The sequence below is a fragment of the Glandiceps talaboti genome, chromosome 19 (genome assembly GCF_964340395.1).
Source record: "Glandiceps talaboti chromosome 19, keGlaTala1.1, whole genome shotgun sequence".
Classification (NCBI taxonomy): domain Eukaryota; kingdom Metazoa; phylum Hemichordata; class Enteropneusta; family Spengelidae; genus Glandiceps; species Glandiceps talaboti.
Genome location: NC_135567.1, coordinates 16336781 through 16352263, shown reverse-complemented (window position 1 = coordinate 16352263; position 15483 = coordinate 16336781). Strand labels below are relative to the sequence as shown.

General features: G+C 36.1%; 2 protein-coding genes across 3 annotated transcripts; one reads left to right on the top strand and one right to left on the bottom strand.

The window, feature by feature from the left end:
* Window positions 1-2465: 2465 nt before the first annotated feature.
* Window positions 2466-6552, top strand: LOC144450359 (caspase-8-like). The gene is made up of 2 exons (XM_078140962.1): window positions 2466-2775; window positions 3348-6552. The coding sequence occupies exons 1-2, from the start codon at window positions 2523-2525 to the stop codon at window positions 3539-3541; spliced, it is 447 nt and encodes a 148-aa protein (XP_077997088.1). The 5' UTR covers window positions 2466-2522; the 3' UTR covers window positions 3542-6552.
* Window positions 5426-15253, bottom strand: LOC144450358 (ataxin-7-like protein 3). Of its 2 annotated transcripts, XM_078140959.1 has the most exons (11): window positions 15113-15253; window positions 13719-13834; window positions 12669-12685; window positions 11580-11748; window positions 11050-11144; window positions 10516-10596; window positions 9808-9854; window positions 8907-9007; window positions 8272-8370; window positions 7044-7180; window positions 5426-6501 (listed from the first exon to the last, which is right to left on the bottom strand). In XM_078140959.1, the coding sequence occupies exons 1-11, from the start codon at window positions 15155-15157 to the stop codon at window positions 6401-6403; spliced, it is 1008 nt and encodes a 335-aa protein (XP_077997085.1). In that variant the 5' UTR covers window positions 15158-15253; the 3' UTR covers window positions 5426-6400. The 2 variants fall into 2 exon arrangements, with proteins under 2 accessions (XP_077997085.1, XP_077997086.1); XM_078140960.1 differs by lacking the exon at window positions 8272-8370.
* Window positions 15254-15483: the final 230 nt, after the last annotated feature.

The window sequence follows — 15483 nt, the reverse complement described above, 5'->3', positions numbered from 1 at the left end:
TAATATCATTTCAAAAATAATATTTATCTTACAGGTGAGGGATGGGTAGGTGAGTGAGTGAGTGAGTGAGTGAGTGAGTGAGTGAGTGAGTGAGTGACAAGAAACTTATACTAAATTAAACACCCTTCTTAAAAAATACCATCCTAACTTACCTATCGGACTATGTCACTGCAGATAGAGAAATGCAATTGAAACAAATGCACAGACTTTCCTTTGCGGTCGATTTACACAGCGAGGTTTATTTTGTTGATGGCAATTGGGGCTCTCTGGTCCAGTAACAACGAACAGTTTGAATACGAATTGCGAAAGATACATTCATTGATTCAATAGCTAGCGTTGGCAACAGTACAGTTCAATCAATCAATCAATCAAAATAATTTGTAGAGCGCCAAAATCCAGGCAAAGTTCTGTCATGTTCAGGGGCGCTGGATGGTTAATCCACACCGTAGGCTTTACAAAACAAATGTGTCTTCAGTTTTCTTTTGAAACAATCAATAGTTGGTGTAAGTTTAATGTCAGTTGGCAGTGAATTCCAAAGCTTTGGAGCAGCATAAGCGAAAGAACGTCCACCGTAGTTGATTTGCTTGTAACTTGTTGTCGTAAGAAGTTTTTTGTCCTTTGAGCGTAAGGTTTCAAGGGGTGAACCCATTGATCAATATCCACTGTCCTCCACACGCCCTTCACACTCCATCCATACACCATACGGTTTTCTTTGACATATTTCAAGTCTACACAATAGGTATAAAAGTTTTATTCAATTTGGGGCTTGTCCCATTTAGTAGGTGTTTGGCACAGGGTGAATATACCGAGTATGATCGTTGACCAATCATATGCAACCTTTCATTCAGTGATCTTTCATTCAAGATATCCGTTCAGTGATTGGTGATATTAGTAATGTAGTATAAACGGTGTACATAAAACCATGGATGTAGTAGTCTCACTGATACATCCATGATAAAACGAAGTTTAGAATTAGGTCCCCGTGACCTTGGGTCTAAAAGATGGAAAATAAGGAGAGCATTGAACTTTGAATAATTTAAATTTTGATACAACAATCCAATAGGCATGTAAATGAAATAAGGACACAAACCTCTACAACAGTTTTCTTTGTGAGTCGAATTTACTAGAAAGAAAAGTTGGAAAGAATAGAAGGATTCGTTATCATTCAGTTTTAATGATACACCTTAGTTCTTTTGCAATTGGTTAGGGCGGTGTCATAATATAATACTGGGAGGGGGTGAGTCAGTACTTGAAAATTTCACAAGATTTGGAGTTACTATACTGTTTTAGAGAGATATGAAAATCAGTGAGTGACTCGTGTGGTGTGAAAAATGCTTTACGTACCCCCAACAACCCCATCCCGTTGACGTCTGCGAGCAGGCTTGGTGTTAGGGGTTGGCCGATGTGTGAGGGCGCCCCGTCACGGCGTACCTTACAGACTACAGTTTACTGTGTCATTGTTCATTACAAAGAATCTGAAATAAATAGACTTTTCAGTGAAGCATGTGTGATTGACAGGATGATGTTCACTTTTGTCTATATTCACTTATGGAGTCTGCTATTTAAGAATATGTGTTAGCGACCTTATTGATACATGTATTATCTGGCACCTTCCCCGGGCACACTCGCGTGCGAGTGGAACAAACGTTATCGGCACCATATATATATATATATATATATATATATATATATATATATATATATATATATATATATATATATATATATATATATATTATTATTTTTTTTTTTTTTTTTTGGGGGGGGGGGCTTACTAGTATAGTAAGAAGAACATAGCCTTCTTCTTATAGCCTACCACAAGTTATGGTGAATATTTACAGAAAGGGTTGATCTGTAGTACAGCATATAACACCTTATGCGTATTCTTTGATAATTAGCTGACAGCAGCCAAAAAAAACTGGCATCGGATAATACAACTTGATGCTTTCAGTATTTAGAATGACACGACGTGTCATCTCTAACATAAAATTAAAATAGTTTTAAAATGTAAATCTTCGCATATAGTTTCCTTTTCCCTTAGGTTATAACGTATGTGCGATGTGTGTACAGTGTTGTTGTTTTTGTTCTAAAATCTTTTCTTGTTAATTTTCAACGTACTATTCCATTGTTACTGCAGTTCAGAGTTCACACCGAGGGAAATTCCCTAAAGCGTCTGACGGATCTAAATCGGTAACTGTCACATGACGTCACCAGACCAAACTACTATTCTGTTAGACAACGACAAATCTCCGATGTAAATATATCTGCTAACTTAATACATATCGAAACTAAAGAATAAACAGTATGCGTTAAGCTCAAGAATGTTTGCCCCAACAACAAAAAATAACAACAACTCAGCTATATAACCCTATTTAGTCAGTGGTAGTAAGCTCGACGATCCCCTATTACATAAGTGGACACACCCACCCATAAGCCTTCATGTGTACCATCTCGAACGTTCCGATGTCGTCATCGTGGCGAAAATAAAACATATCAACCACTTTGCTTTGGAACGAATATACATGAAAAGTCTTCATGTTTCATTGAAAACCATCCGGAAAGCAGCGCACGAATTTAGCAGAAATAACAGTACTTTCAACCTTGTGGAATTAGTTTACAATATCTTCGAGATGGCTGTCAACATCAGTGGCTATTCCGGGACAGAAATGCCAAGAATTCCTGAATACAGAAGTCTGCTCTACAAAATCAGTGTGCAGCTGGACAAGGAAAATATTAAACATATACTATTTCTTCTATATAGTGGATGTGAAAGAGGTGAGTTACATGTAGTTAATTGCTATGTCAGATCACTTTATTCATCATGTTGGTACACTGCGTGGAAAGACTCTTGAATAACTATATTTGTCAAAATGTTCTACTGAAGGTCTTGCATTATCTCCTGTTTGTATTTAATTCGAACATATTCACCATTCATACGCGTGTAAATCTGTGTGTGTGTGTGTGTGTGTGTCTCTCTCTCTCTCTCTCTCTCTCTCTCTCTCTCTCTCTCTCTCTCTCCACACCGTGACACCACAATTTACACAATATCTTATTTTGTAACAACACAGATTCTGCGTTTAACCGATCTCTCTCTCTGTCTGTCTCTCTGTCTGTCTCTCTCCCTCCCTCCCTCTCCCTCTGTCTCTCCCTCCCTCCCTCTCCCTCCCTCCCTCCCTCCCTCCCTCCCCCTCTCTCTCTCTCTCTCTCTCTCTCTCTCTCTCTCTCTCTCTCTCTCTCTCTCTCTCTCTCTCTCTCTCTCTCTCTCTCTCTCTCTCTCTCTCTCTCTCTCTCTCTCTCTCTCCCCGCACACCGCAATTTACACAATATCCTATTTTGTATCAACACAGATTCTGCGTTTAACCGAGAAGACTACTACAACATCAAGGAGGCTCAAGATTTATTCATTGAAATGGAGTACCGTGGTTTTCTGTCAGAAGATAATCTGCTAACTCTCAGGAGTTTGCTGGACAACATAGATAGAAAAGATCTGGTTGAAAAGATCAACAGTTACATTGCCAATGGACGTTTGAAATGTCATTGACGTCAGTGCAATGTATCTGTTGCCTCTTTCCCAGATCTTTTCTATCTTTGTTGTCTAGCGAATTCCTGAGCGTTAGCAGATTATCTTTTGACAGATGACCAAGGTACTTCTTGGTGCCTGCAGCTGTGTTTAATTTCAATGATGTCCAGTGCTACCTGTTTGTCTTTTTCACAGTATCTGTGACCCTGCTCCATTGTTCTCTAGCCTATCTTCTCGCTGGATCTGTGACTCCACTACTGTTGTTCTCTATCCATAGATAGACTAATCAAGTATAGTGGAGTTACAGATCCAGTGTCGCAGCGAGAACAAATGCTACAGGTCACAGATCCTGTGAAAAAGACAGGCTCTAGAGAGAGAATGAAGATAGCAGACCATTATATCCTGCAAGAGGACAGGTTTGATAGACAAGGACAAGTGAAGCAGATCATCACAGATTCAGCCAGTGGACTGGTAACAGCACTACCTTTTGCCAGTCATTGGGCAGACTATGAATATATGAACTTGGACACAGTTTGACTTGTAAACCTGGAAGCTGTAAATTGTACATATAAAGCCTTTGATATAAACAATTTTCTGAAACTCTATTTATATTTTATTTATCCTGTGAAGTACACTGTTTGACTCAGGATTGAACTATGGACTGTATCATGTATGAACTGGCCATGGAATACTGTATCTGTACTTTGCATATATTGTAAAAAAAAAACACAAAAAAACTGTCGTAGTAACTGTATACATGCTCAACCTATTGAACATTTGACTTGCATATTTGGTATTTGACTCACAATCAGCTCACAGGCGCTTAACCTTTTTAGCTGTAATTGATATGAAAAAAAGAGGAATATGACACATTATGGCAAGTCTATGTACCTATCAGCCACCGTAGTCATATGAAATAAACTTGCCTGCGTATGCTTCAACTACCAGCATTACTTGAGATAATCATATATATCAAATACTTCTATTAATGTACCAACATTTTGAGTTTTGTGAAATGTAAATACTTTGCAGAATTATTAGATATTTTTGCCGTGATTACATTTTCAACTTTGCATATTACTCAGAATTTTCCAGACATTGACATTTTTAATGGAAGTCCCAGGAATCAATCACATTTTCCAGGACATTCCTGAATTCATTAGAAATTCAAAAGATTTCACCGTTAGTGGTTTGTCAACTAGGAAAACTGTTTGCAATCCACTTCAGAGCCCAGGGTAGGGTCCGTAAAAGTTCTTACGGATTGTTTTGATGCGGCCTTGCATGATAGCTGGGTTATGTAAATACTAGTATACAACCTCATCAACTAATATTGTATCTCTCTTTCATTTTGACATGTGCTTTCTCAATATTTCGTTAATTACTATGTAAATTTCAACATTTTTTTTATTCAAATAGGTCAAATGGTGATAATTTACTTCTATTTCAGTGTAAATTGTGTTGCCAAAGTATCTTTGGTCAATTTTTCTTAATTAAATCGTATTCCCTGTCTGTACGTTAATAACTAAAGGAAAAGAAAATTATGACCTACCTAACCTATTTTCGGAAGTCGTGTTATCTGATTATATTTGTATAAAGACGAGATGATGCCAAGTTACCAATCATTTCTGTGTTCTCCCTCCTGTATTGTCTTATTTGTGAATACATTACAGATTGTCTGTCCCCTATGTTATACTATGGTATTATAAATATACATAAATACAATATGTCCTGTATTTTTTAACTAAATTAGTTGCGTTTTAGGGTCTGCTCATGAAATTGTTGTCTCAATGCATGTTGGGAAGTGTCAAGACATGGACGCGAGATCGAAAATTAAAAATTTCATCAAGAAACATACTGGTACACAAAAACAACAAATGACATACATGTTATGACTTGGTATGGCAAATATGAGGATTACTTTAATATTTGAAGGTAACCACAGAAAGTTATACACTGTACAAACAACTGAAAGGATAAAACAAGTAATGACAAGGAAAAGAAATGCCAAGACGGCCAAAGAAAATGAAGAAAAATAATTGTCCATACATCAAACATTACAGCAATGCTGAGACTGTATGTTAGTTTGTCCATACATACCTCCAACACAGGCAAATGAACGTCGACTCTGGGAAAGTCTAGTAAACATTTTGACCATAAAAACAAACACAGTCAAATGTACTCTCAGACCGTTGTTTTGTTTGTAACAAACCCAGTCAATTGAAGTCTGAGACCGTATTTGCTTTGGCTGTACAACAAACCCAGCCAAATGACTGCCATCACTGTATAAAGTGTATTGTTTTGTCTGAGATTAGATTTGTTTGTCCGAACAACAAACCCAGTCAAACAACTGCCAAGACTGTATTGTTGTTTTGTTTATACATTAATCTTGGTCAAATGAATGCTGATACTGTATTTGTTTTGTCCGTACAACACAGTCAAATGAATACTGAGACAGTGTTTGTACTTTGTCCATACATCAAGTAAAGATCCAATACATTGGTCTGTAGAACTGTTCCATCAAGCATAGACATATTTATATAGGCCTTTCCAAATTTTGCCACATGGTGGCGCTATACTTCCTGTCTGTGTGTACCTTGGGGGTATACATGGTATAGGTTACTTGGTTAATCATAGAGCACTGCTGCTTTCCTTGATGTCTGAACAATATGAAAACATCCCTGATTTACACTTCTACAGAATACCAAGGGACAAAGTTCTTAAGAAACAGTACAATAAGATAATGATACCCCCAATTTGAGTGAGAGTGCTGTATTCCCTGTTTGCAGTCTGGAATGGCCTATTCAAATTCCAGCAACAGAATGTTATCCATTGTGAAACAACGTAAATTGTTATGTAATATTTCAGTTATGGTTTAAGATTTCATTCCACGTTGTCATACATTGCGAGTGAACTTCTACTTTTCTTGTGTGTTTGGCGTTTTGATTTCTTCTTGTGTCTCTTAGGTACGTTGCTACTCGTACCTGTAACGAAATAATATTATCATAAATAAAAGATTTTACACTCTAACATTATATTTTTACATTGCGTCCTGTCATGTCATTTCACATCATATCACATCACATAAGGCGAGACACCGTGTGCCCTCTAAGCCAAATTGACGCGCCACTGACACAAACACAATTTCTAGTGACGCACCAAAATTTGGTGTTCCCCTATTTCTTACTATGTGGCAAGTGTATCCTTTAAGACATTTGACGCACCACTGACGCACACAATTTCTAGTGACGCACCAAAATTTGGTGTTCCCCTATCTCTTACTATCTGGTGACTCACAAGAACTGAAAGTTTTTCTCTCATTTTTGACTCACAACAACAAAATTTGGCTATCAATCAAGGGGTACACTGGCAAGACAGGTGTATGAAAGGTCTCCGAATTTCATGGGGCTATTGTCGAACTTGAATGCATATACTGAACAGCGTAGTGATTCCAGTGAAAATCCATGATAGCAATGAGGGCGCTAACACATGTAAATACGGTATTAAAATATATCAATTTACTTACTAGCTGTAGAGTTAGAGTCTGCTGGTGAGGCATTTGTTGAGCTCCCTTCCCATGTGAATGCATCTCGTAGTAATGAATTCTCTGTATCCTCAAAGCTATCGATATCAACATGGACATCATCTCCTTCACCTAGAGTACTAAACAAAGATCAAAATACAACCCATTCCATGTTAATGTTCACTTCCAGTTTGATGCAAGCATGCAGAAACTGATAAAAATCTCCACATGTAACACTCTAAGGGGCGACATCAAAAGATCGATGTTTACAAATAAACTAAATTGATTTAGTTTGGGGTTGGGGGGGTGGCCAAACTAATTTCTCAACTGTCAAAAACGATTTAACGTCATACTTGGCAAATTTAGTATGATTTCAAGGCTGCTTTTACCTATAACACTGTGTACACTTGGTCCGATTTATCAGCGGTACATGGTTAAAATGGTTTTCTGTTTTTATTTATAATTCAGTAGTATATTGGTACGTTGTTTGAAAGTGGAAGTATACAGTATGAGTCTGAAACGATTTTCAATTTTAGGTCAGTTAAATTAGATGGCGGGTGGGGGGGGGGGGTCTGGGACCTAACTTCAGCAATTAAGTTAGATATATTATATTGAACATTTGATGTTGCCCCTAAAGATAGTAAGATTGAATCAACAGTTTCTTGCTACATTTTGTCTAAGTGAAATGAACGAACATGCCATCAAATGCAGACATCAAACATTGGTACCTGCATGTCTGGGTCTAGTTGTAGTATGTTTAAATGGTTTATTTCATGTAGATACAATGTAGCAAGAAATTACAATCTTGCTATCTTAAAGTGTACAATGTAACTTCTTACTAGTTTCTGCAGGTTAGTGTCATACAGAGCCAGTGAACACTAACATGAAACACGCTGTAAAATTAGCTGCTGAAATTACTATAGACTGTAAGATGCGTCGTGACGTTTCGCCCTCACCGGCCGATGTGTGAGGGCGCCCCATCACTGCATACCCTACAGACTATTATTACTAGTAATACAGAAGAATGGTCAGTACTATGTATGCTTTCTCTGCATGCTGGGGAGCTTGATTGACAATCAGTTACTTTTCTCTGCATGCTAGGGAGCTTGATTGACAATCAGTTACACATGATATAAAAACATTGTCTGAAAAAGTTGTAACATTCATAAAGTTATGACCTAATATTCAAAATCCATTTATTAACACAAATTAGCATATTAACACAAATTACCCATCTGCTCTGAGTCTTAAGGCATCATCATAGGATCCTAATAAATGAGCTCTCACTGCCCTTCTTTGTTCATCTGAGTGTTGAGGACAGCGATGTGATCTTGGAGAAATAAAATCAATTCATATCATGTTATAGCCCTTGGTAGGAAAGTGTGCCCTCTAGAGGTGAAATGGCGACATTTCAGACTTTATTTGTTATACTGGAATGTGGTTTTATTACCTTGGTATTTAAGCCTTCGGTTTACTAAGATAAACACATACTAAAACTATTGTCAAAATATGTTGATGCAACAGTGATAAGCTATTGAATGGATGTTAGTTTAATCTCGGTAGTGAGTTCAAGTTCCATGAACTTGTAGTGTAGTGTTTTGGGACTTCCAATGTTTACACTATTTTGATCACAGGGTGATTAAAAACACAAAAACAGAGGAACCGCTATCACCCACCTTGTCTAATCTACCACACTGAAGAACAGTACTTTTAGTTTGCATCTATCTTAGAAAACCGAAGCCTGGATTACCAGTGTCGTAAGTGGAAAAAAAGTCTTTGTTAAAAAATTCCAGGTTTACAGTAAGCAAAATAGTATTAAATCGAGTAAATTTTCAGATTCATTTGATCTGAGTGATTCAATCTTACCTTGTACACATTTTCTTGGTATGTTCTGATATCACTCCACATGTATTCATTAGTAATGTCTTGCGTTCTTCCATTGATAAGGAATCATAACCATTATATGGCTGCAATTAAAATCAAGAAATATCACTTATTAGAATCAGTCAGTGTTTGCTAAGCACTATCCTAAGGGATATAGCTGTCAACTTGAGTAACTATGGACCTCTATGTCATTACTTATTAGTATGTCAGCATTTTTGCTGAGCACCAGCTTAAGGGATGTAGCTGGCAAGTTGCCTAACCATGGACCCCCTATGTTACTGGCTCTGCAGTGCTCCAAGAGAGTCCATAACTGTTATACGGCTACAATTGAAATCAAGAAATATCACTTATTAATATCAGTCAGTGTGTTATTTTATATATTTACTTAATTTATTTACCATACAACATTGCCCAATAACAGGAGGAAGGTTCAGTACTTGTTTGTGCAGGAGGAAAATGGAGTACGTGAGGACCACCTGTGTTGTTCGGTAGTCAAACTGAATGACACTCTTCTTACTTACAGCTAGAGTGGTAATTTAATCAAACCAGTGTGCTAACCTAACTAACTTTATGACTTTGTTATAAAAAAGAAAAGTGACACATGTAGGAATCGAACCCACGTCCCCTAAACACTAGTCAGAGTGCTCTAACCAGCTGATCTAACGTGTCAACTGGTAGATTCCGCGAATTATTCCAAGATGTCTTTCTATCCTCGAGGCTAACTTGTCATATAGCTGATTACTTGCCTAGTTGTGGACTCCTATGTCATTACTTATTATTAGTATTAGTCCGAGTTTGCTAAGAATATCCGAGGGGGATGTAGCTGGCAATTTGCCTAAGCATGGACCCCTATAAAGAAGAAAGTTTACAGAGAATGGTTTACCTTAATAGTTACAGTTCCTGACTCTGAGTGTACACTACCAGTGTCTCCTGGGCATAAAAAAAAGAAGAAACAAGTTATTACGTCAAAAAAATCTTCAGTTTACCAGATTTCCCAGCTCTGTTTCCAGAGCACAAATGCTAATTAAAGTTCATCATTGATAAATAAATATTGACATTTTTGCAGTTTACTAGAGAGTGCATCTAATCTACACACTACACCAGTTTATTACTAAATCTTTGCATCATAGCATATCATATTATACAGTATCTTATATATAATATTGTATCATAGGATATCATCGTCACATCACTTCACTTCACATAAAATCAAATCACATCACATCACATCACACTGCGTTATGTCACATCACATCATGTCATGCCATGTCACATTGCATTGTACTGCATCACATCACATCACATCACATCATGTCATGCCATGTCACGTTGCATTGCATTGCATTGCATCACATCGCATCGCATCACACTTCGTCACATCACATCACATCATGTCATGCCATGTCATGTTGCGTTGCGTTGCATTGCATCACATCGCATCATGTCACGCCAAATCACATCACATCATCTAATGTGATACATTATGTCATATAATATGCCAGTTCAACTATATTCACATTAATTTCACTTCACTGTTGAAGTCATTAACTTATCATAAAAAATATTTTATTATCATTATTAGGATACTTACCATTTTTAGATTTACTAGAACTTGACTTTGTTACTCGTCTTGGTGAATTCACCATTTTATCTTTCTTCATTTTTTTATACACTGAATGAAAATAAAGAAAATTTCATGGCATGAACAATTGAGTTTCATACATGTAACTATGTACCAGTGATTATTTGCACCAGTGACACATGCATACTAGTGGTATTCACACCGCCGTCCAATACCAAGCACATTATTGCACACCGGTTTGCAAATGATATGCAAATGAAGGCACAGTTGTTCATTGTATACAAAAGTGCATGATCAGAGTATGTTGTGGAAATTTGCTGTTTTGATAAGGTATATTAAAAATATTGACTAAATAAAGAAATAAAGAGAGAGAGAGAGAGAGAGAGAGAGAGAGACAGAGAGAGACAGAGAGAGACAGAGAGAGAGAGACAGAGAGAGACAGAGACAGAGAGACAGAGAGTATGTTTACTGGTTATAACACAACTGTTAAATTCATTAAGATTTATTTTCAACATACAATTACATATTATCATATATACTCACTATTGGCAGTTTTCTTGTCTGTAACAGACCAATCATTATCATCCTGATCCTCTACTTCATTCTCACTGTCTGCTTTTCCACTATTTGCTATTAGTCTATCAAATGATATAATCAATGAATTCAATGAATACCATACATGAGCCAAGTTGAACAAAAAATATGGAATATGTACTCTGGTCGTTCTATGTTATACCAACGAGTGTCTAGGTCAGGACAACATGTGTCAACGTCATTGGTTATGCTGTGTTCACGCAAGTAAATCAACACTATAACCTTAAATATGATATGTATATTATATGGGTATGTATGTATAGACACATACATACACACACATACATACACACATACATATACATCCATACACATAATTATGCATACTTGCATACATGTATACATACATACATACATACATACATACATACATACATACATACATACATACATACATACATACACAGACACATACATGTACACACACAGACACAGACACAGACACACATACAGGTGAATGTTAATTATAGCATACATACCTTCTATTAGCTAATCTACTACTGTTTCTACCCATACCCATACATTTCTCTAGATGTGGTGCAAATCTTGATGCCGATAGAGTTCTGTTACAGTTAGGACATACACACTCTAATGTCTTCTTTAGTTGCACTTGACCAAACACATCTAATCCTAATTTGTCTACTATTTCTGTTGGAAAAAAGTTAGAGAGAAAATTGTGATATACTAGTAATACACAGTTTGTGTACATTGGAGGTGTCAACAATTAATATGGTGATAGTACAAAAGTAAGCTAGTGGGTGGTTTGATAGTTAGGGCCCTAAATCGTAGACCCTATACTAAACAAGAGTCAAAGTTACTAACATAAAAATTGAAGCTTTTATTGAAAAAAATGTGACTCATTTTTGTTCATGTATACTGATATTATGGACTCTGTGTGTGTGTGTGTGTCACTCTGATTAAAATCCGATGTAGATGTCGGCTAATTTAAGTTTTTAGCCTGATCGCCTCCTGGCTAAAAACGTAAACATGTACTACGAAGGTCAATTCAAGCTAAATAACGATGGTAAGATAGCAATGCATGATTAGCCGACATCTACATCGGATTTTAATCAGATTGGTGTGTGTGTGTGTGTGTGTGTGTGTGCACGCTCACGTGTGCTTGTGCTTGTGTGTGTGCATGTGTATGTAGTCTACTTACTATATTATTATATCATATGTGTAGTACTTCTCTATGTACATGCATGATCTCTTTCTAATATACTACCAATAATCTAGCTGAATGTCCTACTCGAGAAGTGATGAACAGTGCATGTCAGTGTAGTAATCATCACACACTGACAGGAGTTAGGCGGTTGTAATTGGTTACTTCATTCAGTTTACTACAAACTCAACTTCCAGTTTGAATGTAACTGATATGAGGACGTGATAACATCATCACTTTTACATAAATGCTCCAATACCATAAAGTATCGCTGCTAGTGGTAAAAACAGAATTCTGTGCTAGAGAAATTGATTTGACTATACAGTGGATATGATCATAATGCACACAGGACTAGAATAGTATGTGGTGCTAATATTATGGATTTGAATATAATGGAGAGACTTACCATATTGTTTCATTGTCCTTTGTTGGTAATAATACATAGAGAGAAAAGAAAGTGAAACAGAAACAAAGATAAAATTATAAAAATTAGAGCAACTTCTACATCAAATTACTTTGTAATACATCTAGTCCATTTCCTATATTGTGATTTGACAATACACGTGGTTACATGATACTAGTATTTATAATTTTATATAATGACAAAGAAAAGCTTCAGTCATTTCTTCTCCATTCAGTATACTTTTATGTATGATTTCAGTATATGATCTGTCAATATCTCTGTTGCATCATGACGTTTGAATAAAGAACCAATTTGGCAATTGTCTAGGCATTTGCGAAAAGGACACTTTTGAAAAAAATTGACAGTGAAAAGGTGTAGCCTATGGATCAAGGCCTGTGTGTGATCATGCACAGACTAAAAAAACATAGAACTGCTTACATAATTGCTTACTGACGAATGGAAACTGTTACAAACAGGAAAATTAACCAGATGAATTGGATTAATAACACTTGGCACAGTATCATTGGAAGTACAGAGACTTGTAATACATGTACATTTAATGGTTTGATAACAACAATTTTGCATCTTTACGTGTACATGAATTGCTAGGGAACTGGAAATTTGACTGTGATCAGTGTGAACATCAGCTATTTTGTAAAGTGGCAATATAACTGTTCTTATAAAAAATTAATGATGAAATGTAATACTTGTCTCTCTGTACTTCCAACATGCTGTGCCAAGTGTTATTAATCCAATTCATTTGTTTACTTAGTTTGCATTCCCTATTTGTAACAGGTTCCATTCATTAGTGCTATGATGTCAGCAGTTGTATGATGATAATGACCACTCCATGACAATACAAATTGTATGACAGTTTGTAATTATGCACAACACAACACAACACAACACTACAGATTATATGACAACAGTTTGTGATTATGTACATTCCCCACAACACAACACAACATAACACAACACAACACTACAGATTATATGACGACAGTTTGTGATTATGCATAACACTATAAATTGTCTGATGACATCCCTACTTACTCTGGATCTACATCATCTAGAAAGAATGAGCCTGTTTTACAGGAACGATGAAATTCAAAACAAAGTCCTAGTGATATATCATCTACCAATTCTGTGAATACTTCAGCTGCAATTGCCTGCAAAAAAAATAAAGTCATAACAATCGATCTTTTCTCTTATTTAAACAGAAGACGACTACAAATAGGACAAGATAAACATAACCGATTTATTTTCAACTACAGAGGGCGCACCCTGGTGGTGAATCACAGCTATGAGATATGGCCGAAACTGCGGTACACCTTTCACAATGTACAGAATCATGTTTGTTCCAAAAGGTACCTTAATTATAATTATTCTCATAACTTATTTATTTATAATATTTATTGGATAACCATGATCAGATAATCGGATAAGGAAACAGCATTTAGCAAATACCAAATTGTGCTGAAAACAGTCTAGCCATTTTAGCAAGGCAGTTGTAAATTTCTTGGCAAATACCTCAGCTACTTCAAGGTAATTCTTCGAAATAAACCAATCTTACTATTGAAAAGGTAATTCCTATTGAAAAACATAGGTAAGATCAAATTATTTTCTAAAAGCCTGTTCTTTTTTGATATCATTTAAAAAAATTTTTTTTTTACATAATTATCTGTAAAATGAATACAAAATAAATAAAATATGAAAATGATAAAAATATAAATAAAACGTCATAACTGCAATAGGAGAAATAAAAATAATATCAGATCAGTGAAATAATTGTTTTTGTTTCTTACACCAAGCTCAAAATGTTCCAAATATACAGGAAATAAAGTTCCAAGTACAATGTACTTGATTCATTTGAATAACAATCGTTTACAAGAAGAACTGTCAATGAATCATTAATCAAATAAAAATTATAACAACATCCGCTACTTGGCATTTAAAACAAAACAAACAGAATCACAAAGCATTCACTTCTTTTTCTTCTGTTTTTTAAATGTAAATGCCTGTTTGCAATTGAAAAATGAATTGAATAATTAGAATAATTTATACTTCCTGAATTGGTGACTTTCAGAAACAAAGCACGCAAAACATAGGACATATGCAGAACAAAATTCTCTGTCACAATTTTGAGTTTGAGCGAAGGCAGTGATACTGCGTTTGAAGGAGGCCATTTCTAACTGAACCCACGTGCATCACAGCCAAATACCACGGAACGACGTTTTAAATAACATAGAAAACGCTGAAAAACTTAGGATTTTAAACACTTTGAACATTTTAAAATGGAGAACCACGACGCCCGATGAATGACTGGACGGGCGACAGACGAAAGCGACCATCATCGAATACCAATATTTACTGTCGACACACTCACTGCTGCTGTCATGTGCACCTTGAATATTTACGAAGCATGCAGAAAACTTTGCGTTGCTTACCTGTATTTCACCACTTCTGCTCATATCTCCGTCAACAGACGACATTCTGGAAAAGGGAACCTATAAACATGATAGATATTTTTTACACTTTGACTTGTCTTGTTCTGTGCGTTCTTTGTGTTTGTGTGACCTTTATTGACCTCGACTGTATGGGTGTTTGTTTGGACTTCGCTTCTCCAGCGAACACGGTTCAGCCTCGCTCGACGCCTTTTGTAGAAAAATTGGACATCTTAAATTTTGGTTTCTGTTTAGATCAGATTGTTTTGTTGTTTTTTGTTTTGGTATGAAATATCTAGCTTACCATACAATATGAATAAAGTTGGGACAATAATTACCAAATATTAATTCTATCATAGAGAGTCTGTGGATTA

Bases quoted from the DNA above. Each gene is read 5' to 3' on its own strand.
- LOC144450359 (XM_078140962.1), top strand. From the start codon at position 2,523: ATGAAAAGTCTTCATGTTTCATTGAAAACCATCCGGAAAGCAGCGCAC. The intron at 2,776-3,347 runs GTGAGTTACATG...GTATCAACACAG, and splicing joins ATATAGTGGATGTGAAAGAG to ATTCTGCGTTTAACCGAGAA.
- LOC144450358 (XM_078140959.1), bottom strand. From the start codon at position 15,157: ATGTCGTCTGTTGACGGAGATATGAGCAGAAGTGGTGAAATACAG. The intron at 9,855-10,515 runs GTAAGTATCCTA...TTTTATGCCCAG, and splicing joins TTCTAGTAAATCTAAAAATG to GAGACACTGGTAGTGTACAC. The intron at 6,502-7,043 runs GTAAGTAAATTG...ATTTCGTTACAG, and splicing joins AGACTCTAACTCTACAGCTA to GTACGAGTAGCAACGTACCT.